Here is a 24,656-nt window from a genome sequence, read left to right on the forward strand (position 1 = left end):
GAGATGTAGCCCTTCGCAGAGTTGAGAGCACAATCCCTGAGCGCCTAACCGGGGCCCTGGGGTGGTGGGGCAGGCAGAGACCCGGATGCAGGGTTGGCCCTCCGACCAGAAGGGCTGAGACCCCCACGAGCAGGGGTCTTCTTGCAAGTGGCCCATGACACAGGTCAGGGAAGTGGGGTGCGGGTAGGCGAGGCTGGGATGGAGAGAAGCAGAGGTCCCTTTCCGGGACCAGGGTTCTGCTTCCTATTGGGGCGGCCGCCGGCTGGGGGGCTGGGGGTGAGGGCAGCACACGGAGAACACAGACATTGTCCGATAAGCCCCAGGACCACCCGCCAGGCTTGGAGCCCCATCCCCTGCCATCCTCTCAACACCCAGGAGCCCCAAAGCCGGGGAGCGGGGTAGTAGCACCATTTCACCGAGAGGTCACCTATGGCTCCGAGGCCCCGTGTGCCCAGAGGCAGAGCTGGGAGTTAGACTGGAAAAGCCCGTGTTCTTCCTGCGTGGGGCGTGGGGGGGACACAGCCTGCGATTCCACATCCCTGCCCTGGGGCGTGTGTTTCTTGAGCATCGGGTCCGAGGTCTCCGCCAGAGACCTTCTTCACCGGGAACGGTGCTGGCATACAGTAGGCGCTCAATCTATGCTTGCTGGATGAGTGAATAAACGACCCCTCCCTCTCCCCCGTAGTGTCCACAAAGACCTGCTCCCCCCCGGGAGCTGTAGGACGCCCTGAGAAGCTGAGCAAAGCCACGGTTGCGGTGCCAGGCACCCGGGAGGCCCCCCAAGGAGGAGGGGGAGGCCGAGGCTCGGCTGCCTGGCCGAGGCCGGGAGGGGTCCCTTCCTGGAGCTGCTCAGGCGTGGGCTACGCGGTCAGTCCAAACGGGAGGAGCGGGTTTGAACCCGGGAGGAGGGCGGGAGAAGGAAGGGCAGCGGCGCCCCGCGGCTGAAGCGCCACCTGGTGGCGGCGGCGAGAGCCTGCAGCTGCCTTCCCTTTGAGGGGCTCCGGGGTCCAGGGAAGAGGGGGTTTATGGAGACCGCCCTGGTGAGATCGACAGGACCCCCCAGGCCCGGAACCTCCCACAGAGAAAGGGCCTGACCTAGAAGCACAAGCTGCAGCTCCCATCAAGGCAGCGGTGTTGATCCTCCGACAAGAGTCACTCTGGACCTTGGGGGAAGATTCCCCAGAGAGGAACAGGGGTGGGGGACAGTGGGAGGAAGATTGGGGGTGGCTCCCTCCCAGAGCCTGTCCACTCCCTGCTGGGGACTTGCTCAGACGAGCCCAGAGTCCAACAGTGACTCGGGCAACAACAGACGGACCCAGCCGGGCTTACCATCCCGCAGTCCCCGCAGTGGGGGACCGACCCACTTGGTCCTGGATTTAAGATGCGGAGACAGAGCTAGGCTAGGGGGGATGCAGGCCATGGGGGATCTCTCCGAGACCCCGTGTGTGCCTTGCTTCCGGGGAGCCGCAGACGTGGGGGCCTTTACTCACCTCGATGGCCAGTACCCCTATGGCGAGGGCTCCAGCCAGGTAGACGTAGGTTTCGAACGTGTTGAGGATCACTGTGTAACAGCCCTGGGAGGGAAGGACCAGAGGTGAGGCCGTAGCCAGAGACAGTCTGGGGTCAGGGGCCAGCCTCTGGACCGAGGTACGAAACCGGGGGACTGGCACGAGGCCCCAAAACTCAGGCAGCAGCAGGCTTACCCTGCCAAACCCCGTTGGCACCCGTTGGTGTGTAGGAGGAGGGAGGCAGGAGGCTCAGGAACAGCAATTTGGCAGCGTTACACCAAAGCCCCCCCAGCCCTCCAGCTCCTAAGGTGGGCTGGGAATGGCCACATCCCCAGAAACCCTTTTGGTGTAGTAGCCACAGTGATTGGAGTATTGGAAAATCTCCCATAAATATCTAGACTCCCTGCTGCTCCCCCCAAATCAGGAGATCCAGCGAGTGGAGCCATCACTGCTGTGTGGCCGTGCCTGTCAGATGGGGCCAGGGCTCCCTGGAGGTCCACAGACCCCGTCTTTCCCTGTTGAGCTACACTCACCCTCTCCCCTCCTTATTACCTCCGTGGCTGAAGGATTTGGGTTTTTTAGCCTCTGCCCTAAGGAAACAGCCCAATTTTCAAAGCCCAGTACACACTTTACCTCCTCCAGGCAGCCTTCCAAGATCAGCCCAGCCCTCAAGATCCCTCTCAATGGATGAAGTCCTGTGTTATTACTGCTTTACCAAGCAGTGGTGGGGATACATACCCTGAGATAGAGATGGCTACATACACACCTGGAGAGAGAGCGGGAGGGGCCTTGGGGTGCCCTCACCTTGAGCCACTCTTGCCCTGGTCACTGTGCTTCCAGCCCTATCGGCCTTCCTCTCTGGGTTCCTGGAGCATGCCATGCTCCCTCCCACCCCAGGGCCTTTGCACATGCTGCTCTCACTCGCTGGCCGGAATGTTTTTTTCCCTACGCCAGGAGGACGAGGGTGCGGTACTTTACATCGACAGTCACAGCAGCACCCACACTCACAACATGCCGGGGAGCAGGTGGGGAGCACTGGGGATGAAGCAGAGGAATGTGAGGCTGTGAGGAGACAGGGCTTAAGATCAGCCAGGCAGATGGGGACTATGGATGGCTTCCTATTGGGGGCCCGCACTCTGGCCTGGAGTCCAGCCAGATCATCATGTACTCCGAGCCCCGCTCCTCTGTTTCCAGCAGGAGGCCTGGGTGACTGTCTCGACCCAGGGCGGGCTGAGGAAGAGCTGGCGAAATGCCCCCGTGGCTTTGACTCCTGCCAACGGGAGAGGCTGAGCGCTCATCACGGTCACCTCCTTTCGGGATTTCCTCATTTCTGCCCACGGAGTGCAGTGGCAAACAGCGGTGGGCTCACTTGACATCCACAACTGAGTGCCGTCTGCCTTGGCCTTTGGGCGCCACGTAACCGGGTCCTGGCCACCCAGATCTATGCAGACGGTTCGGGGGCTTTCTGGGAAGGACGGGGGTGCCACGCTTTCCCTTCCCTCTGTCTTAAACATGGAGGGGGGGGGTGTCTGGAGCCAACAGCAGCTGTTTCGCCACCAAGGAAAGGCCACAGAGATCTCAGAGACCAGGCTTTGACTGACGGGACAATGCTACTGATGCAGCGGGAGAGGCGCCACCTTCCAGAATGCTCGCTGTGTGTGAAACACAGAGGGCGTGTGCATAAGCCCCTTTAGTTGGGATTTCGGGTCCTGGCATCCAGGCGTTTTGCTCACTGGTGGGAGACTGTGACTGGGGACACCTGGGTGGCTCAGCGGCTGAGCGTCTGCCTTCGGTTCAGGGCATGATCCCGGGGTCCTGGGATCGAGTCCCGCATCAGGCTCCCCACAGGGAGCCTGCTTCTCTTTCTGCCTGTGTCTCTGCCTCTCTCTCTCTCTCTGTCTCATGAATAAATAAATTTTAAAAAATACATATATATTTTTTTTAAGAAAACCATGACTGGGATGCAAGGCACAGTCAGAAATGCAGGGCTTTAGCAAAATGGGCTTTGGAGAAAAACCAAATAGCGACAGTCCCTCCACGGGAGGCTCTGAAAAGGAAGAAGGCTCAGGAGGGATGAGTGACTCAGAAAAAGATCCCAGAGGTCAAACTTGGGGGATCCTCACGAGGAACAGAGGGAGAGTCACTATAAAGAACTCAGGCAGCTGGACGGGGACACCCCGCCCCCCAACAAGGAGCTCTGATTCCAAAGTCATGCCCAGGAGACAGAAGGAGGTGCCATCACCAAGGATGGGTGCAGACACAGGAAGTTTATGAGGATGAAGCCCTACAGGAACACGGCCCGCAAAGCGCCTCCCTCAACAATCCACAGGTGGCCTCAGGACATTGGTGTTGGCTCTGGGCACCAGGCCACCCAAACAGCGGTGCCTTGGAACAAGCTAGAAGTTTGCTCATCTTTCGTACGAAATCCCAAGCTGTGGTGGTCCGTCTGTTTCATGGAGCCATCAGAGACCCAGGCTCCCCTCGTAATGGTCTGACATCCTTTTATTTTTTAAAAAAGATTTTATTTATTTATTTATTTATGAGAGACACAGAGAGAGAGAGAGAGGCAGAGACACAGGCAGAGGGAGAAGCAGGCTCCATGCAGGGAGCCCGACGTGGGACTCGATCCCGGGTCTCCAGGATCACACCCTAGGCTGAAGGTGGTGCTAAACCACTGAGCCACCCTGGCTGTCCATGCTCTGACATCCTAAGGGGGATGGTCCCGGGTCCTAGATGGCTGTCACCATCGCTTCATTCCAGCCAGGGGGCAGGGAGGGGCGGGCACAGTGCTTCTGCTGGCCCCTCCCTGGCTCCTGCGCGGTCACCTGGCTTAGCTGCAAGGGAAGTAGGAAGTGCAGCTTTTCCCTGGTGGTGATGGGGTGGCGTATAAACCCCATCTTTCCAAGGAGGATAGCCCATGGTCTCCGCTACTGTGTGAGGAATCTGAGGTCCAGAGAGGGTGTCACAGTCCAGGCCTGCCTGACATCAAAGCCTGAGCCCACTCCCTGCCCCGGCCTCCACTTCCTGCAGCCTATCCTGGAGGCTGAGGCCCAACCCCTTGGTGGCCCTCTGCCCCGAGCCCACAGCGGCTCGTGAGTCCTTTGACACCACACGGGCATGTGCAGGGGATGGAGTGTGGAGTTCCAAGCTCAGGCCGGAAAGATCCCACCGGATGGCCAGGGTCAGGCCTCAGCATGCTGCCCCCTCCCTGGGCTCCCTCTGGCCCCCATCCCCTCTGTTCTCGCTCGGCACCTGCTTGTATTTTCTTGATGGAGATCATTGCCATGTGAAGTTATTAGCTCCTTATCATGTGCTCTCTTGAACTACATCCTGAGCCCCTTGTCTCCTGTCTCTTGCCGTGTCCCCTGCATCTTGGACTGTCCCAGGAGATGCTCATTAAAAGCCGAATCAAGTGAGGGGTGTGGGGACATGCACTCGGTTCATAGTTCATCCCTGTTCTCCTCCACCCTGTGCCCAGCCTGGTCTCTCACACACACACCCAAGGGGCCAGGGACCTGGGGCGGGGGTTCTGGGTGGGGAGCTGCTCAGGAGGAAGGAGGAATCAAGTACAAGGGCGCTATCTGTCTCCCGGCAGGTGGAGGGCAACACAGGGGCCCTGCGTCCCATTCCCCCCAAGACGGCATGTGCAGAAAGGGGAAAGTGCTTCTTCCCAGGACCAAGATAAAGTCCTTGGGCTCCAAGAGAACTGAAGGGTCTGACAGCTCCCCTGACCTTTGGTGGTTGAGGGGAACCTTGCTCCCTTGGGGTCAGCAGGGGCTCTGATAGGGCACAGGTGAGCTTCCCTCAAATAAGAGCGAAGGAGGGGCCCCCACCATGTGATTCAGGCTTTGGCTCCCGACCTGCACCCCAGAAGCTCAGAGAGTGCTCTGCCGGGAACACTGGACAGCTCCGACTCACCCTTGAACCCCAGACAAGATGCCCATTCCTCTGGCCTGTACCATCGCCCGCCCACCCGCCCCCCTCTACTTTCTTCCTCTGTCTCAGCTGGATCTCAAGGGCTTCATCTGCCCCTGTTCAGGAGTCGCATGTCATGACCCACCCACCCAGGGGGGTTTCTAGGGTGCTTCAGACGCCCTGTGCCAGCACTGCCACCTGCCCAGCCCTGGCCATCCGAGTCCCCCTGCCCCAGGGAGCAGGGCCTGGTACCTGCTTGTTCACGAACAGGTCCCTTCCCAGGAGGCACTCCTCCCGGCTCAGCAGGACCCCATCCCGAGTCTGAGGCTCTCTCCTGGCAGCAGGCCTCTGGCACCTCGTCGCTGCCTGTAGTCAGCAGTCGGAACACGGACGCAAACCTGAAGTCTTCGGGCCCGTTGACGCCACAGCAGCCAAACTAGAAGGGGAGCAAAGGGAGATCTGGTGGGCGGGAGCTGGACCCGGGGGAGGGGTGGTGGTGCAGAGATGGACAGCTGCTCCCAAGGCCCTGCAAGGCCGGGGGTGGAGCAGGGTCAAGCCTCAGCTAGGGGTTGGCTGTCTGTTCCTCCCATGCGACCCTGGGAAAGGCACCCAACGTCTCTGAGCCTTCAGTGTCCTCCTGTGCAAAAGGAGGCTGGAGGTAACAATTCCTACCTCACCAGGCAGCAGCACCCAAGACACGGTTGCTGTGATTAGCATCGCTGACAATCACAACTGCTTGCGGACTGGAGTTAGGGATGGCAAATAGGTTTCGGCCGGAGTCTGGACCCTATTCAATGGGCCCCTAATGACGGCCCAGAACGCCGTGTGGAGGCCGATTCCCAGGCCCCGGCTGGGCTCCGGGGGGCAGGCCCGAGTGATGACTGATGTCTGGCACAGGAGCCCAGGGGGCTCTGGAGGCCCCACATTTGCTCCACCTGGCATCACGGCTGTGAAGGCTCACAGCATCCCCAGGCGCGTCACTCACTGTGATCATGACGGAGTTCCAGGTGGCGGAGAAGACGTCTGTGTCATTGTTGCCCTGGTAGTGCTTGGTGAGTTCCTTGGTGAAGGACTCGCGAGTGAGCTGCGGGAAGAGGCAGAGGGCAGGCTCAGGTCCCCCCACCCCTGGCCCGGGCCTCAACCCAGAGAGCTCTGCTCTGTCCTGCACAGCACCTATTCTGGGGCTTGGGGGGCAGCCTGACTATCCTCTGCCTGTCCAATGGTTATTGTTGGGCACGGTGTGGAATGGAAGATTCCAGAATCCGGTGTGGGATTGTATCGGGTGCTTTGGAAGAGCAGAGACTCTTAGGGACCGTCCAGTTCTGCCTCCAGAAAAACCCTCACAGGAAGAGGGTGGGGGTGGGTCACGGTTCGGGCTGGGATCGCTGGCTGAGAGGCTGTGGACTCTGCGGGACCCTCTCTGAGCGGGGGGTGGCCATGCAGGGGGTCCCGCACGTACATTTTCCCTGAAGATGAAGGCCAGGATGGCCGCCGAGAGCTCCGCCAAGAAGATGATGAGGATGAACAGAAAAAACTGCAAAGAGAAGAGGCAGGCTCGTGAGCCCCAGGGGTGGCGGGAAGGGGGCCGGTGACCGCTCGCGGACGTGCCCTTCCATCTGTTACGCAGTTGACCGGACGTACCGATTTCAGGCGACCAAGGGACCTCACCGTTGTTCGTGAGCATACCAACAACCCATCTGCAGGCTCCGCAAACATTTCCATACAAACATGGAAAAGCAAATATGCCTTCCGTGCAAATGGCACCCCTGCCACGATGCCCCTTGTGCAGTGCTCGGCCTGAACAACGCCACCCGGCAGCCCTGGGAGGCAATCGATGTTGGTCTGTTTGGGCCCTCTCTGTGTGGACAGTGCTCACCTCGGAGATCCAGAGCTCCCTGGGGGCCGCTGGCTGGCCTCCCCCACCACGCGGGCCCCAGCGCCGCCTCTCCCTCCCATGAGCGGTGCAGTCTGTGTTGACCTTCAGCCACGACCAAGAAGCAAGATGGGAGGCAAGGCAATGGGTCCATCAACATCTAGAAACCCAGGGGCCAGAGTCCGAAATCTAACAAGACCTTGCTCTACTCGCCGCATTTATGTTCCCCAAATCATCCAGGGCGCCTCCTGTCTTGGGGCCCTTACGTGCTACACTCCCTCTGCCAGGAAGGCTCCTCCCTTCCACGCCCACCAGCTCCTCATTTTCCAGACGAGGCTCAGTGTGGCCTCTCACCAGGCGAGGCTGGCTCCCCCACATGGTGGTGCCCCACAGACCTGCTGGGCAGCCCCCCCATCTCTAACATCGGCACAGAGGCTCTAACAGCGCGCTGCATTCACAGTGCCCGCCAGCAAAGGTGTCGGGCCATGGCCATCGGATGAACGAACGAACCCACGAGTGACCCGCTCACCGTAACAACCTTGTTACGTGCTGCGTCGCAGCCCCTGGTCACTGTGGGCCCTGTTTGGCGAGGGCTGCTGGCAGGAGAAACAGGAAATGACTTTGCCTTCATCACTTTGCACTGCTGGTGCCCTTGGCCTTCTCAGTCTGCGACAGTCCCGGAGTTGTCAGCCCCACTGGAGACCACCAGCAGAGGGCCAGATCCCCGGGGCCCATGGAGGCTGGTTCCTCCACAGCCTTCCAGCACCTCGGCCGCTGCCCTCACACCTGCACTAGATGTGCGTGGGCTAGAGGGAGGCAGAGGGTCCGGGGCTTAGCATCAGGACACCTCAGCCCCCTTGCCTCCCTTTGTGTGGCCGGGGGACAATCACGAGAAAAAAAAAAAAAACAACAACCCGTTGATCCTCACTTTCCTTGTCAGTAAAACGAGGGATCATCGTGGGGAGTCATGAAACAATGGATGTGATAGTTCCGTGTGTCGTCACAGGGGCTGAGCAAAGCTTGTGGTTGTGGCTTTTACAAGGACCACGGAAGGCAGCTCACACGGGAGCCTCGAGGGCCTGGCCACGGGATTCACTCAGTATTTCCCCACAGACACGCTCCCAGCTGCTTGCAAGGCCCCTAGGTGTCCCTCCCCTGGATCGCATCCCTTGTGGTTTCTGTCCCTTTATCCTCATCTGGGAGGACCACAGTCAGGTTCTCTCCTTGCCTTTTCAGCTCTAACAGCGACTGAAACAGGGTTTCTCCAGACTCCTGGGGCTGCGGATGGAGAGCCTTGAGATGCTCCCTCAAGGGTGTGGGCATGAAACACCTCCAGACTTGCCAATGGCTTCATTCTTTTTTTAAATGCCCAAACCCAAGGAAAATGCCCAAACCCAAGGAACAGGTGGGGCCCTCACAAGGCGTGGACCCCTTTGCACCTGGTCCCTCGTGGTTGTCTTCGGCCACAGGCTCGCTGGGCCATGCTGCCTCTGGCTCAGAGGGGCTTATTTGGCACTAGAAGCCGGTGCCCAGGGAACACCTGGGTGGCTCAGCAGTTGAGTGTCTGCCTTTGGCTCAGGGCGTGTTTCTGGAGACCCAGGATGGAGTCCCACTTCGGACTCCCTGCAGGGAGCCTGCTTCTCCCTCTGCCTATGTCTTTGCCTTTGTCTCTCATGAATAAATAAATAAAATCTTAAAAAAAAAAAAAAAAGAAGCCGGTGCCCACCCCACGGCCTCTTTCCGTTTAGCCCCCATGTCCACAGTGGAGGAAACAAGCCAGAGAAGGGAACCACTACTCCAAAGCTGCGCAGCTCCAACACTCCAGAGCAAAACCTCGCCTCTTAATGCAGCTGTCTCGCTGAGCGCCACGCTACCTCTTCTCTCTGCTGGAAAGGCGGTTCGGGACTGGCCCGGGGGACTCTTGGGAGCCCTGGGGTCTGCTTCCCCCTGCTTGCCTGGGTCTGGGGACAGAGCTCCCCAACCAGAGGGGAGAGACACAGAGGGCCTCCTGTGGCCCAGGCAGGCTGCACCCCGCCCCCCTCCAGGCCGCAACTCCCACAGTCCATTCTGCACCCCATCACCCCCACCCCCATCCCCCAAGAGGCTCTGCAGCCTCGCATCCCCGGTGACAGTGATGGAGGCCCCGGCAGGGCTCCTGGCGCTTCCATTTGGCCGCTGATGGATGGGCATCCGGCCCCGTTTCACATGGCCACCCTGGGAGCCCTCCCTGCCCTCTGCCCTCTTGGCCGAGTTGCTGGCAGTTCTCAGGCTCGAGGAGTGGCCCTGGAGATGGTTTCCACCCTCCGCCAGGCGACTGGGCGGGCTCCGGCTATCGATCACAGCTTAGACGGTTATAAACTCTGGATGACACAGAGCTCAAGCCGCGTGCACGCCGTGCGCTCCTGGCCCCCGGAGCGTGTGGCCCCCCGGATGGCTTAGCACACTTCGGTTAGGGGGTGCAGCTAGCGTGCTTTGCGTGAGGCTGGCACAGGTAGGGCTGCTCAGACGGCGGCTCGGAACCAAGAGGCAGGCACAGCTCTCCCAACGGCAGGTGCTGGTGTGGACAAGCCCTGAAATGCTGACGTTGGCTAACACCTACCGAGAGCTTACCACCGGGGCGCCCCGGATCTTACATGGCTCCTTTCTCGGGGCGCTCTCAGCGGCCTGGGGAAGCAGCCGCGGTTACCCTCAACACCTCCAGCTTACCACGGGAGGAAACTGAGACCCGGAGAGGATAGTACTTTGACCAAGTGGACCCATCCGGTCGGTGGCACACCTGGCTAAGCGTGGGAACTCTGATTCTAGAACTCAGCCTCTAAACACCATGTTACTCTGGAACCCATAAGAGCCTCCAGGTCTGGAGGCTTTCCGATCACCTGCAGGGTCTCTTGTCCCTATGAAGACCCTACAGATTCTAGAAGACCAACAAGGTTCTTCTAGTTCCACATTTATCAAGTGATTGCATGTGCTAGGAACAGAGTTAGGCGAGATGCACATTTTCTCCTTGAGCCATGATCACAACACTATGGGCGGGAAGGCCGCGTCATCCGCTTCATCTTACATAGGAGGAGTCTAGGTTCAGAGAGGTGAGGTAACTGCTCAGGTCACACAGCCTGGACGCAGCTGAGCAGGGATCACAACCTAGACTTTCCTGGCTCCAAAGCCCATGCTCTTACCACACTCCTAAGACCACCTCCTCTCTGTCCTTTCATTCCAGGGCTGTTCATTGAGCACCTGCTGTGTGCCAGGAGCTATGCCAGGTACCGGCAAGGCAGATGAGATCGCCATCCTCGTGCAGCGTACGCCGAGCCGAGGTTCGTGATTCATGAGATGAAATTCGTGAATGAAGCTAGTAGCTCACAGAGGGAGGAGGCCTGCAGATGTCCTTGCCAGGGCCCCCTCCTGCAGCAGGGGTGACGGGTGTGAGCGGGTCACCCGCAGCCAAGTGCAGGGCTGTGGTGCCAGCATCAGTAGCGATGCCACTTCTGCCCACTGGCCTTCCCCAGCGTGAGATTACTTCCTCTTGCTTCCTCCTGGTTATTCAGAGGGGCTCCCCCTGGACCCCGTCACAGAGGCTTGTCCTGACGCCTCCCCCGGGCTTCCCCCCACGTGGTGGGGCCTTTCTCAGGGTTTTTGAGTTAATCTCACCCCATCTCATTTGCCTAAGGACACATTTGCCAGTAATTCCTGAACATCAAATGTTCACCACTTTGCTTAGGATGGAAAAATTAACAAAGGGTCAGAAACTGCTATCTTGCCTGCTTGCGTTTCCAGATTTTTCTAGCCCATCTGCCTATGGGCACATCTACTTTCAGTTCTCATTTCTAATAAATGTTTACCAAATTTACATACTTTATGTGCCATTCAGCTCATTTATCTCTTCTAAATACACTCATCTTGCTTTGCTGTTCTCCTTTCCAATTTAGCATGCCTTTGTCATAAAACAGAAAAAAAAAACTTTGAATCTTTAAATAAATAGATTAAAAACATTCTGTGAATGACTCAGAGGCAAGCAACTGCAAAAAAGGGACGACACAAAATATCCATTATAGGCTGAAATTGTCCTATTGTATGTGAAATGCTGTAAAATTGATCACCAGGAGTGTCTGGAAACAGTATCTTTAGAAAAATTGATCATTAGGTGATGTAGTCATTAGGCTCATTGGTCGGTGGAGGGTGATGGCACCCTGGGGTTTCAGCCTCAGAGCAGGGGGGAAGGGATGCTCTGTTCCCCCCCCCCCCCCAGCCCTCCTTCCCTGCTGAAGTGGCCAAAGTCACTCCCTCTGGGTCCTATTCCTGACAAGTCTTCCCTTCCTCCCCGAAGGTTGAGGGGCAGGGGTGTCAGGCTTCTCGAGGGACCCCCAGCGGCAACCAGGGGTGAGACTGGGTGCCTCTCTTCAGCAGGAACCACCACATGGCCAGTCCAGGTTAGGAGAGAGAAGTGGTTCTTCTTATTTTTTGGGTCATGAATCTTTTTGAAAACCTTCCAGAAGCGGTGGCACCTCTCCCCAGAAACACACGTGTTCACACAACACACACAAACAACACATGTGTATAGGCACACATACACACAAGGCCCTAATGTAATATTTTGCACATGATTTTGGGTGAATTTCAGACATGTGAGTCCGTTTTAGATTAGGAGCCCCTCAACTAGCCCTGGTCTGAGAGACAGGGGACCTGGGTCCAAGGATTCCCTGCCTTTGACTTACATGGAGACGTCAGGCTAATAGGTGCTGGGCTTCAAAGGTGGGGGGAGAGGGAAGGAATGGGAGGGGGAAGGTCAGAGGGTAGGAAGAGGGGGAAGAGAGAGAGGGGAAGGGTGAGGGGAGGGGATGGAGAAAAGGAGGGGAAGGTGATGAGAGGGTAGGGGAGGAAGGGGAAGGAGGGGAGGGATGGAGCCAAAGAAGGGGAAGGGAGAGCATGGGGAGAGGACACAGGGGGAGTAGGGAGAGAGGGGTGGAGACTAGGATTGCTTAGGAGAGGGTTAAGGAAAGGTAGCAGGAATAGAAAGCAAAAGATCAGAGTCAGAGAAAGAGCAAGAAAAGAAAGGGATGGACACAGGTAGGTCTCCTAGATCTCCAGACTAGCAGAGAAAGGGAGGAAGGAGAAGGTGTCGAAGAGAGGGAGCTGGAAGGGGCTCCTTAAGGCTCTAAGGGCCCCGGCCCAGCCACAGCCAAGACCTAGTTTTCCCTTGGGAGTGGGCGGGGGGCGGGGGGGGGGGCACCTCAGCTGGTCCCTGGATCTTGGTCTTCTCCACCTGGACTGTCGCGCCCACCCAGTGGCAGGCTCTTGTGGGGAGGGCTTTCGAGGCCCCCAGGCTGGCCTCTGGTCTTGGCTTCAGGGATGAGGCCGGTAGGGGGGGAGGGGTGATGCTGAGAGGTGGAGGCGGGGAGGAGAGGAGGGGTCGGCATGACCTGGGACCCATATCCTGGCTCCTTTTAAAGACCCCCTGGGGGGCGCCTGAGTGGCTCAGTTAGGTGTCTGCCTTCAGCTCAGGATGGGATCCCAGGGTCCCGGGATCGAGTCCTGCATCAGGCTCCCTGCTCAGCAGGGGCCTGCATCTCCTACTCCCTCTGCTCCCCTCCCTGCTCATGCTCTCTCTCTCTTTTAAATAAATAAATAAATAAATAAATAAATAAATAAATAAATAAATCTAAAAAAATAAAATCAAATAAAGTACCCCCGGGCTCCTGAGCACCGGCTGGCCCTGCAGAGGGCTTCCCGCCAGGGGGCGCCCGCGGGTTTCTTTGTTTTCTCTCCAAATGCAAAGTTTGCAGTGTTCAGGCTGCCCAAAGCCCAAAGCCAAAGGGACCCTGGGCTCCCGGAGTCACACGTTTCACAGCTGATTTCACTTCCTGCCTGGGATGTGGAGAATCTCACTGTGACAGGAATGGGGGCCGCCCCGTCTGTTCTAATCTGGGGAGGAGGGCTCGTGCCAGGCCTCTACCTCCCAAAGCCGCAGGAGCAGACACCTTGCCAGAGAGTCCTCCTGATGCCCGGCCCACCCCTCCCGGGCCGCCTGGCACCCGGCCTCTGCACCCACTCACCCACGAGGACCATCTGCACGTTGACCCATCCACACACATTTCTCTAAGTGGGGCTGTTTTCACTGGGCTCAAACTAGAAGCTCTCCAGCCCTGGGTGCCCACGGGACCTCACTGGGGCGGAAGGCCCATCCACCAAGGCCAGCCCACAAGAATACGGAAGGTCAGAGAAACAGAGCATCCACTGCTTGCCTCACTTAGCGCCAACCTATGGCTCAGCTGCCCCTTGTTAAACAAGCAGAGACACTAAAGCTCAGAGAGGCTAAGAAGCCAGACCCAAGTCACACCATTAGTTAGGGGACAGAGCAGGCCTGCCTGCTGCCCGCGTGTCCCCATGGGCCTCACGGCCTCCCACTTGCCTGTCCACCACGGAGGGGACGGCCGCTCCGCCCTCGATGCATCTTCAGCTCTTAGTGAACGACGTGGCCTGCAGTAGCAGCTCACGCACTATTTATCTAATGAATAAAGAGATTTCAGAGATCATATCAGCTCTATTCTAAAACTGGAAATGCAAGCTGTGACTGGATTATGGAACAGGTACCCTCCCTCCTTTTGCACCAAGGAGTTACACATTTGAGTTCTTGGGAGAAGGCAAGGAGAAAAGCATCCTGGGCCGTGTGCTCAGCTGACCGTGCCTCGGCTGTTCAGACCCGGAGGCCCAGGCCTGCTCTCCACCTGACGGCAGGCACGGGCCCAGTGCAGGGAGCAGCAGGCTCTGGAAGCTGGGGCCGCAGGTGCAAGCGGAACAGGCTGGTGGCCTTCCCGCTCCTGGAGGCCAGCCCAGCTGGGTGTGACCTCTGAGTCCCCTGCAGTGTAGACACAGCACCCCCCCGCATCACGCTTTGCCCCAGGAACCCATGGGTGGGGTGGGGGTGGGGCTACTCACAAACAGCAGCAGACACTTGTTCTCACGGACGGCCCCGCAGCAGCCCAGGAAGCCGAGCAGAAAGAGCAGGCCCCCCATGGCCAGGAGGATGTAGGCGCCCGTGATAAGCAGGGGGTTGGCGGCCACGATCTCCCGGAAGCCGGTGGGGTCCACCATGACCCAGACGCCGATGCCCAGCAGGCAGGCCCCACCCAGCTGCTCCCAGCGCCGGGAGGGAGGGAGGGGGAGAGACAGGTAGACACGGGGGTTAGCCACTGCGCACGCACACCGTCCCCCTGAGCGGGGCCCCGGGGCAGAGCCCCAGAGAACCAGACAGAAACCCCACTTGCTGCACACACCGGCGTCCCAGCAATGTTTTTCTCTGGTTTGCATTTTCCTGGTCACCTGGACCTTAAGGGCGTCCCATAAACCCCATCTCCCATCTGCGCCCCACCGTGGGCTGCTGAGGACCGCGTCCTATAGAGTTTATCTGCCTCTTTTAGATTCTCCTTAAATGTCAGAGCTGAAGGGTAATGAGGGCACCAGGCGCCCCCTCTTGATTCCACACTGAGCCCCAGAGAGGGCCAGTGACCTGCTGAAGGCCACACAGCAAGCTCATGGCAGAGCCGGGGCTGAATCCCGGGCTTCTCTGACACGCCCCGAGTCTACGGAACATGCTCTGAGGCCTGTGCTGGGCCTCAGACACACCCGGACACACGCCATCCTCTTTGTCCCCGACAGGAGCTCTCATCAGGGTGGGCTCGCCACTGTCAGACGGGCTCCTGGCAAGCCGTCTTGTTTGTGCTCCTGTCCACCGCGCATCTCTGCGTGCCTTACTCATCCTGGCTTAACCTCCCTGAGCCTTAGCTTCCCCGGGGGGAAAAGAAGCTACCAACCCCCCCTCCCCCAGGTGGCCCTGAGGAGGAAAGGACAGTAGATGGGAAGGTGATCAGTAAATATCCGTTCAGTCTTCCCAGGGGACAGGCCAGGCCTGGAAGCCCATCTGCCGTAGGAGAGCAGTTTGGCCTCAGCAGATTTTGAAGGGGATAAAAGTGCCTGCAATCCCCGTGTGGTGGCAGGACTGGAGGCCCCCCAGAGGCGCGGGGCCAGCAATGCCAGCCTGCAGATAAGAGCAAACGGGTGAGCTCTGATGTGCCTGAGAGGGGTGTGCAAGCTGGTGGGCAAATCAGCATGGCTTGGGGCTTGGAGCAGGAGACGAGATCCTTAGGTACAGGGGTCAGGGCAGGGGTGCAGCGGGGAGGCCCCGAAGGACCCAGCACGGGGCGGCGGTGAGGGGCAGGGAAAGGAAAGGCCCACTGGGGCTCCCAGTGACAGTCCACACTGCACCCTGCATTGCACGCTGCTTTTCTCCTCCGTCCCTTACAAGAGATCTGGTCAAAGGCTCCTCGCTCCTCATTGCTCTTAAGGTTTGGGGCTCAACCGCTGTGAGCCGAGGGCTGTGTCCCAGGCACAGACTGAGCTGCCCAAGGGGACGCAGCCCGATTTCAGGGGGCGACACTGGGACTTGCCCGGGGCCACCCAGCTTGGAAGTTGGGTCTAGGATTCAAGTCTGGGGGGCTCCCTGTTCTTTAGGATTATGGGCAAGGGAGGGACCCCGGGACAATTGGTTGAATATATACAAAATAGAAGGAGAGATTGAAGAAAGACAGTCGTGACCAGAAAGGGACCTCTCTTTCACAGGGACCCTACCCTGGAGGGCATCGGTGGACTTTTACTCACCCAGGTCCTGGCTGCACTAAAGTCAAAGGTTGAGGTGGGGTCGGGAGAGCCTGCGGGGGCTCAAGAGGCCAGGAGTGTGGCTCTGCCCCTGTGAGAAGCCAGGGGCCCGAGCAGAGCTCGGGGGTGCTGCCAGCAGGTGGGCTGTGCTGCAGGGCGCTGGGCTGGCCCCCTGAGCGCTCAGGCCTCTGTGCATAGACTCACCACAGACTCCATAGGCTGGATTCGGATGGAGCTAAGCCAGCAAGTGCTGGCACCTTCCAGGCGCTTCCTAAACAAATCTTGCTTAACTTCCCAAAAAACCCTGTTGAGGTAGGTAATTAAGGGATGAAGATACCGAGGTTCAGAGAGGTGAAATGTGTTTCTGATCACACAGCTGGTTAGATGCAGACCAGCTTTGAACTCTGGGTGCTCCCGGCCCCAGAGAGGTTTCAATTACGTCAGGTGGTCGCAGCAGCTCGGATGCCTGCAACAGCTCTGGGGGGGTCAGGGTCCAGTGGGGCTCTCTGTGCCCCAACACACAGGGATTCCAGACATTTTACCTCCACTCGAAATCTGATGAGGCCAAACTGTTCTCCTATAACGGATGGGATTCCAGTCCTGCTGTGTCCCCAAGGAAAACTGAACAGATATCTCCCGAAACTTGCTAATCACCTTCCCATCCACCCTGCCCTTTCTTCCTCGGGGCCACCAGGGGAAGGGAGGGGGAGTTCGTATCTTCTTTTACCCACGAGGCTCTCTCTGCTGCCCTCTTCTCCATTCCCTCCTTGTCCTCAGCCTCCACCAGGGGTCAGATCCAGTACTAAGGCCCCTACGCTTTGTCAGAGGGCCTGGCAGCTCAGGATCTGTGCAAAACATCTCTCTTGAGACCGACTGTAGGCTCTTCGGACTGGGCCGGGCCCCACGGGGGGCGGGGGGACCTCTCGTCTGGGAAATTCTGTCTGGGTGGGTAGGTTTGCTTTTAGCACTGACCCCAACCTATCCCCAGGACTCAGCCTGGTGTGACTATTTCTTTTTTTTTTCTTTCTTTCTTTTTTTTTGGTGTGACCATTTCTAAGGTACAGCCTGTTATGCCCACCCAGCAGGCCCAGGGACACCCTGGGCACGTCCCAGCCATACTTACAAATATGAAGAAATTGAAGACAAACATCAGATACTTCATGCAGCTCAGACAGTCGCCTTCCATGGTGTTCTACCTACAAAACAGCAAGACTCTCAGTTTCCCCGCTGGGGGACCCTGCCCAGAAAGGACCCTTGGCCCCCCACCTGCCCTCCCCTATGGGGGTTCCTGGAAGAGGGACACTGGTAACGATTTCCTCGCTCAGAGGCGGCTCTTTACTCTGTGGGGCCAGCATTAGGAGAACTCGAGGAAGCCAGCCTGCCTGGGTCCAAGCCCAGTTCTACATTCATTTGCTGTGCGGTCTTGGGCAAATCGCTCCACCTCTCTGAATCTTGCTCTTTCCCACCTGAGAAAGGAGATCAAAACCAGAAGCTTCCTCCCGGCAGTATCATGAGGATTCACAGAAATAATGCAGGAACATGCTTAGTCTCACGCTTAGCACCACATCTAGCAGGTGGCAAGGGCTCAACAGGGCTGCCTGGAGACAGTGCTTAGTTGCAGAGGTGAGCCTTCCATCTGGCCGATGAGCCACTCAGGCTCAGAGCCTTCGGGAACTGGCCAAGGTCACGGAGCAGGAGCAGAATCCTGGGCCTCACAAACTTCCTGCCGCCCCATATGCCCTCCAACCTGCAGCACGTCCCAGGGTGGTTCCATGGTGCCAGCGAGGAGGGCTGTCAGAGGCGGAAGGCGGTATGGGCACCTACCTGGGCACCTGAGCCCTGCTCCTGAGGCCAAGCCCTCCTCACACCGTGACTACCCCCGTAATGGGACCTGCGGCATCCCACCTACCTAAGGAGCCTTCCCTGTCCCTACCTAACAGTATGTCCCAGGTAGTGAGTCACTGGATACAACTCCGTTCAGCCAGCATTTATTGTGCACCGACTGTGTGCCAGGTGCTGGGGCTTGAAACCAATAAGAGGCAGCCCTTCTGCATCCCCAGGGGAGGCAGACGGCAACTGCTATCATGAGTCAGACCCCAAGGCCCACAGTCATGCTCACATTCAGTATTCAATACTGCCATACTTTGTTCATGACAACCCCGGGGAGAGAGACCTGGGGCGGGGATCAGAGGTCCATGTGACAGGTGAGGAGACCAGGCTCACAGTGAACTAACACACGGCCAACCTCCTCCAGCTGCTAACGGGCAAGGCTGCGGCTTGGCCTGGCCTGAGTCGCTCTTCAGGTGACCCCAGCAGGCGGTCTGCGCTTCTACGACAGGACGCTGTGCAAAGGGTCCTGGGAGTATTGCTGGAAGCCGTCGAATGTTGGGGGGGTGATGGTGCTTCCTTACTTCCCACGGTTTCCCATCCTCCCTCCGGAGAGAGCCGGGCTCAGTTTGCCTTACCCACCAAAGGAAGGTTGACAAATCCTGTCTTAAGTGGTTGCTGCCAGGATTATTATGATTCATCTTAATAATAGCAGTCCCTGTTTGGGGAGCACCTGCTGTGTGCTAATCCTGGGCCCAGTGCTTCACACCTATTATCTTATTTAATTCTTGTAACAACCAGTGAGGTATGGGCACTGGTTACCGCAAATTTTCACAGTAGTCTGGCAAGGTGTATGTGATTATCGGAGAGATTAAGGGATCTGCCCAAGGCCCCTAATGCTTAGATCTAACACCAAAGCCCACACAAGGCACCTGGTATGTGGTGGGCACTGAGCAAATCTGCCCCCTTCCCACCCCAAACCACCACCTGATGCCTCCCCCCCCCCCCCCCAGCAAGGAAAGCCAACACCCTCATAGTCTAAGGAGCAAAGGGGCCAGGGCAACGCTCGCCTCCCACCCACTCAGATCATTCCACTGGTGATGACAGGACCAGCCCCACGCAGCATTTTGGTTTAGGCCAGAGGGTTTTAAAAGTGCATTTGAATCTATGTTGAGGAAAGCACAGCAGAACCCCCTACTGGGGAAGGGCGTGCAGGAAAGTGTGGTGCCTCTCGTCAACTCTTCTTGTGGTTTTTGCTATTGTGCCAAGGGTCTGACCTTAGTCGGGCAGCGGGCCCGGCACCACTCAGGCACCTGGGAGTCCATGAGGAGGGTGCTGGGTCAGGTAGGCATGGGCCATGGGGCCCCAGGGTTCCCTCCTTCCATGGCCCGGCCCCTGCTGGATGCTCTACTAGGTTTATTGAGCCCGAAAAAAAGACAGAGCTGAGCAGGGGACACACGGACAGGGCACAGAGCATCATCAGAGCCACATTTGCTTTCTTTTTTTATTGAGTGTCAGAAACCAATGCATCGGGTCACCCAGTGATGAACCCAAGGCCACTCCAAGAGAAAACCAACGAATGAACCTGAACCAAGGGCTCCAGTCCCAAAGCCTTTGTCCTTCCAGAGGCGCCCAGCCCAAGGGCTTTCCTTAGATTGGGCTAGAGGAGAAGGGGAACACAGGGCTCCTGGGGTCACCTGGCTGGTCTCCACCCTTGTGAATAATAACACGATTGAGCATTTAGCAGGTGCAGGGCTCCATCCTTAGGCTTGACATGTATGAACTCACAACAACCTGTGAGGTAAGTACAATCATCATCCCAGTTTTCCAGAGAAGGAAACTGAGGCAGAGGGAGGCTAGGTGACTTGCCTGAGGTTGCAGCTGCTGAGTGGTGAAGCCGAGACTTGAACCAGGCAGTCTAATTTGGAGGAACAAAGGATGGAGTGTGTGTGTGTGGGGGGGGGGGGGGGGGGGGGGGAGCTCCTCCCTTCACTGAGCTGTGGCTTGAGTTTATGAAATGTCATTGGCCTCCAAAGCTAGAGTCTGGTGACAGCATCCACTCCCTTCCAGGGATCTTTCATGCACCTCCGGCCTCACTCCTGCTCCCGGCCTCCTCCTCTCTCACCCAGCTGTGGCCTCAGCCTTGGCCTGGTCTCCCTACCTCCAGCCAGCACCTCCAGAGGGGCCTTTCCATAGAGCACATCTAGCCACATGATGCCCCTGCTAAACGCCTGGCCTCTACAGGAGACCAGCCACCCCCTAACTGTGGTCTGCAAGGTTCCCCAAGACTCCCACGGCCACCTTCTGTGCCTTTGCCCCATCGCCGACATTAAAGGAGAGTCCCCGAAGCTCATTTAGTGCCTCCACTCCCTTCTGTTCAAACTGCCTTGCCCTCTCCTGCCTTTCCATTCATTTCCTATTCATCCCCCTAGGCATCACCTCCTTCCCCGATACCCCCCATCCTGCCTTCCCAAGAGCTCCCGTGGCCTCTGCTGACCTCCACCGCTGCCCTACTATACTATATACCATTACGGCATCAGCCAGTGTTCCGTTGAGCTCCCTATGGCATGGGATGGCAGCTGTGTCCCCCTCCTGGGACACAGCAGGTCCTGGTATATGGTCTGGACTGCATAAAAGCCCACAACATAGCAAATGTGAATTAAACAGCATGGGCAGGAAGCCTGGTGCCAGGCTAAGGGCTTTGAGGCCTCCTTACCCCCAACAGAGAGAAGAGGCAGGAGGATTCACACAAGCAGGGGGGCTCCTAACTTTCTCCTTTCCTCTCTCTGCTGTGCCCTCTCCAGAGTGAGGACAGTCCTCATGTGACTCCTGATGCTCCATTTGCCTGTCTTTCTCTCCAGATCTTCTCGAGGCCAGAGAGCCCAGAGCTGCCCTGGATAGCCAGGATCAAGAGGACCTGTCCCTTCCTTTGTCCCAGGACCCGTCCCCTCCAGTGGGTGGTGGGAGGGCTGAGATTTGGTGGGGACTCCCAGGTCTGGTCAGCCTGCTGTTTAGCCAGCCTGTCTTCTGATTGGCCCGTGCCATTGCGCACCAGTTGTTGAACATCTTGACCCTCATCCTTGACTGTGGGTCATCTTTGTCTCCTCCGTCATCCCTATGCCCAGGCTCCCTGCTTCCACGGCAATTCCCCAGGATGCCATCTCCAGGCCCACCTAACCAGCCATGCCCCTCCTTCACCCCAGCCTTCTAGAAGCAGCATCTCACCTGCATCCAAACATAGTGGTTCTGTGCACAGGCTCTGGAGTCGAACACACCCAGGCTCTTTCTACTGTTGTGTCTTTGCCAAGTGACCTAAACTCTGGGAGCCTCAGTTTCCTCCTCTGCAAGAATGGGAACCGAGGGCCCACTGAGGGCCCACTTCATGGCCTGTTGTGAGAAGTAAATGACTGCGCTGGCCTGGAGTGGGGTGGACGGCTCTTACCACCAACTCAGCAGCTGTACAGGCTTCCCTGGGCTGCTGCTCCCTCTGAGCTCAGGACCCCAGGACAATGACTTAAACCTAGGTGCTGGGGCAGCCCGGGTGGCTCAGCAGTTTAGCGCCGCCTTCAGCCTAGAGTGTGATCTTGGAGACCCAGGATCGGGTCCCACATTGGGCTCCCTGCAGGAAGCCTGCTTCTACCTTCTGCCTACGTCCCTGCCTCTGCCTCTCTCTGTGTCTCTCATGAATAAATAAATAAATAAAATCCTTTAAAAAATTATAAACCCTAGGTGCTGCATTCTGACCCCCTCTCCCTTTGACACCAGGCCTATTCAACTCCACACATCTGCTGAGACGCCGTGTTCTTTAGAAACGGGGAAGAGGACAGGAAAGAATATTTATTCAGCACCGACTCCTTGCCAGCCACACACCTGCTCCACAAAGTAACTGTCCTGACTCTTTCGATGACCCCGTGAAGTGTGAAGCACTGTCCATTTTACAGATGAGGACACTGCGGCTCAAGGACGTGAAGCGACCTGCCCAACATCCCTGGGCTTGTAAACATGCCCCTTGGCCCACTGCAGATCCTGTGCTCCGCCTGGTTCCGGGGGCAGCTTTCAGGTAGACAGAAGGGCAGCAGGAGCACTGGACTGCGAGTCCAGAGCCCCGTCTCCTGCTCTGCAAGTCATTTCCTCTCTTTGGCCTCAGCCCCTTCCTCTGCAAGATGATGGAGCAGGAAGTTGATGACTTGTCAGTTCCTTCCGTCAAGGGCAGAAGGGGCTGCCCCGCTAAGATGCTGGGGTTCTGCGGGAGGCCAGGCTTTAGCGGCCCCCTCCTGGGCCCACCCAGGCAAAGTTGCTTTCCAGAGCAGGATCTGGCTTCAGCTGGCTCTGGCTTTGTAGCAATTAAGGGGCATAATAAATATGGCAGCTCATAAACGGGCTACCTGTATTTATTACATACCGCGTTCGTTACAGATTACATCTAATGGGTAGCTTGTGGAGTGCTGGGCTCCCAGACAAATGCAATAAAAGGAGCGTGTCTCCTGGGAAGAGCCTCTGACAACCTCAAAGGTGAGGCAGGTAGAAAAATAGATGGTGGGAGCCAGAGGGCAGATGGGGATACAGAAGCCCAGTTCCAGCTCCAGGGCAGAGTGGGTGAGTGGAGAGAAGGTGCTGGTGCCTGACGGAGGATCAAATCCCAGCCCTGCCAGGCTCAGCTGGGGACCTGGGGTGTTTCTAAACTGCATGCATCTGAGTTTCCTGGTCTTTAAAATTAGTATACAAATAATGCTTTCCTCATAACGCATGGAAAATACGGAGTGCAGGACTTGGCACCCGGGAGCTAACAGTGTAGCAATAGCTAGTAACAGCTGGCATATCTTAAACTCTTGCCATGGGCCAAGGAACATGCACAATCTCAATCCTCATCAAGTTCCAGGACAGGCGTAATGTCATCTCCATTTATCGGGCAAGGGAACTTAGGCTCAGAGAGGTGCCTGACCTCTCACGCAAGGTCACACAGCATAGGGACGCCTGGATGGCTCAGTGGTTGAGCGTCTGCTTTAGGCTCAGGGCGTGATCCCAGGGTCCTGGGTGTGATCCCCTATCCTGGGACAGTATAGCAGTGGCTCAGCGGTTTAGTGTCGCCTTCAGCCCAGGGCGTGATCCTGGAGACCTGGGATCGAGTTCCACATCGGGCTCCCTGCATGGAGCCTGCTTCTCCCTCTGCGTATGCTTCTGCCTCTCTCTCTGTGTGTCTCTCATGAATAAATAAATTAAAAATCATTTTAAAAAAAAGGTCACATAGCACAGAAGTGCCTGAGTCAGGATATGTCTGTTTTCTTCCGGAGCCACAACTCTTTATCATCATTTTGGATAAGCGCTAATTGCCCTGCCCCGTTCATCCATCCTCCTCCAAAATTCAGGCCCGTCTTCATATCTGCTGTGCCACCTCATTTCCCGCTATTCGGGGAAATCAGCCTTCTGAGCCCTCATCCACTGCCAGCCAGGCTGAAGCCAAAAGACCAACAACGCCTGACTGTTCCACCTGCCACCAGGGGTTTCTGAGTGTGGGACACACCTCCTTAGCCAATTGGCCAGACAAGAGGGACAGACCAACCTCCAATCCCCTGCCTGGATCTGGTCGAGAGCTCCACTCACCCACAGAGCCTCCTGGAGGTGGAGCGAATCAGCCCAGTTCCCTAATTTACCTCAAAGGAGGGTGGGACATAGTCTCTGGAAGGTGGGCTGAGAAGAATCTTGAGCTGACCATGAGGTCCAAAGGCTGAACTGTTTCTCAGAAATGATGTTCAGAGGCACTTATGGAGGAGACTGGGAATCTCTCTGCTGAAGGAACATGACATACCCTCTCTGGGGCCAGGGGTGAAAGGCCCCCCTAAGGTTTCCCCAATCCCCGGAGTTGACAGGGACCCCAAGGGGAGAGTATCAGTGTGGCTGGGCCGCAGGGTCTGACTGGGCCTGGCCCTTCCACTTTCCAGCCTCATGATCTCGGACAAACACACAGCTTCTCTGGGCCTTTGCTTTCTTGTCTGCAAAATGGGGCCAGGAATGCTGGCGTCCAGAGGAAATTGTGCAGACTCAAGGTTGAACGGGAAGAGGTGCCAAGCTCCTCACACCACAGCTGGCACACGGCAGCTCCGTTCCTTCTTCCCTTCCTGCTCTGTCCCGCCACAGGGCAGCCACTCTCACCTACTTCCCCAGACACCAATACACTGGCCAGGTTCCCTGAATCAGGAGAGGGGAGGACTCTAACCACCAGGTATAGTATGACTTTACAGAACAAAAATGCAGGAGAAACTCTAAGGTACATTTAGGATATGACTTGGTAAAGGCAGCACCGTTTGATGGATAAAATCCTTTAAATCGGGGCACCTGGGTGGCTTGGTGGTTGAGCCATCTGCCTTTTTTTTTCTTTTTTTAAGATTTTATTTATTCATAGAGACAGAGAGAGAGGGGCAGAAACACAGTCAGAGGGAGAAGCAGGCTCCGTGCAGGAAGTCTGATGTGAGACTCGATCCCGGGTCTCCAGGATCACACGCCAGGCTGCAGGTGGTGCTAAACCGCTGCATCACTGGGGCTGCCCGAGCCATCTGCCTTTGGTTAGGTCATGATTCTGGGGTCCTGGGATCGAGTCCTGCATGGGGCTCCTGAAGGGAGCCTGCTTCTCCCTCTGCCTGTGTCTCTGCCTCTCTCTGTGTGTCTCTCATGAATAAATAAAAATCCTAAAAAAGAATCTTTTAAATCTTAGGGCCAGGGTGATGAAATGTGGGAGTCAGCATTTCAGGCAGACCTGACTTCCTGTGAGTTCAATTCCTCACGTGCACGGCGAAAGCGTGCAGGGGAGCAGGCTGGGTGTTGCAGTTCCAGCTGCCCTTCCACGAAGGGGTCTGCCTCAAGGTGAGTGTGGGGCTGGGGGGGCTGCT

The 24,656-nt window shown here is 57.3% G+C and overlaps 1 protein-coding gene across 1 annotated transcript in view; it reads right to left on the reverse strand.

Annotated features, from left to right (window-relative positions):
- TSPAN18 (tetraspanin 18) overlaps positions 1-24,656 on the reverse strand; it is a 185,850-nt gene that overhangs the window by 3,756 nt on the left and 157,438 nt on the right. Inside the window, 7 exon segments of the mRNA XM_038563502.1 lie at positions 1,491-1,574; positions 5,676-5,759; positions 5,761-5,859; positions 6,409-6,507; positions 6,883-6,957; positions 14,230-14,424; positions 17,069-17,141. Of these exon segments, the coding sequence (XP_038419430.1) occupies positions 1,491-1,574; positions 5,676-5,759; positions 5,761-5,859; positions 6,409-6,507; positions 6,883-6,957; positions 14,230-14,424; positions 17,069-17,131 (699 nt within the window). The 5' untranslated portion in view covers positions 17,132-17,141.

Source organism: Canis lupus, chromosome 18, assembly GCF_011100685.1.
Source record: "Canis lupus familiaris isolate Mischka breed German Shepherd chromosome 18, alternate assembly UU_Cfam_GSD_1.0, whole genome shotgun sequence".
In the NCBI taxonomy this organism is placed as follows: domain Eukaryota; kingdom Metazoa; phylum Chordata; class Mammalia; order Carnivora; family Canidae; genus Canis; species Canis lupus.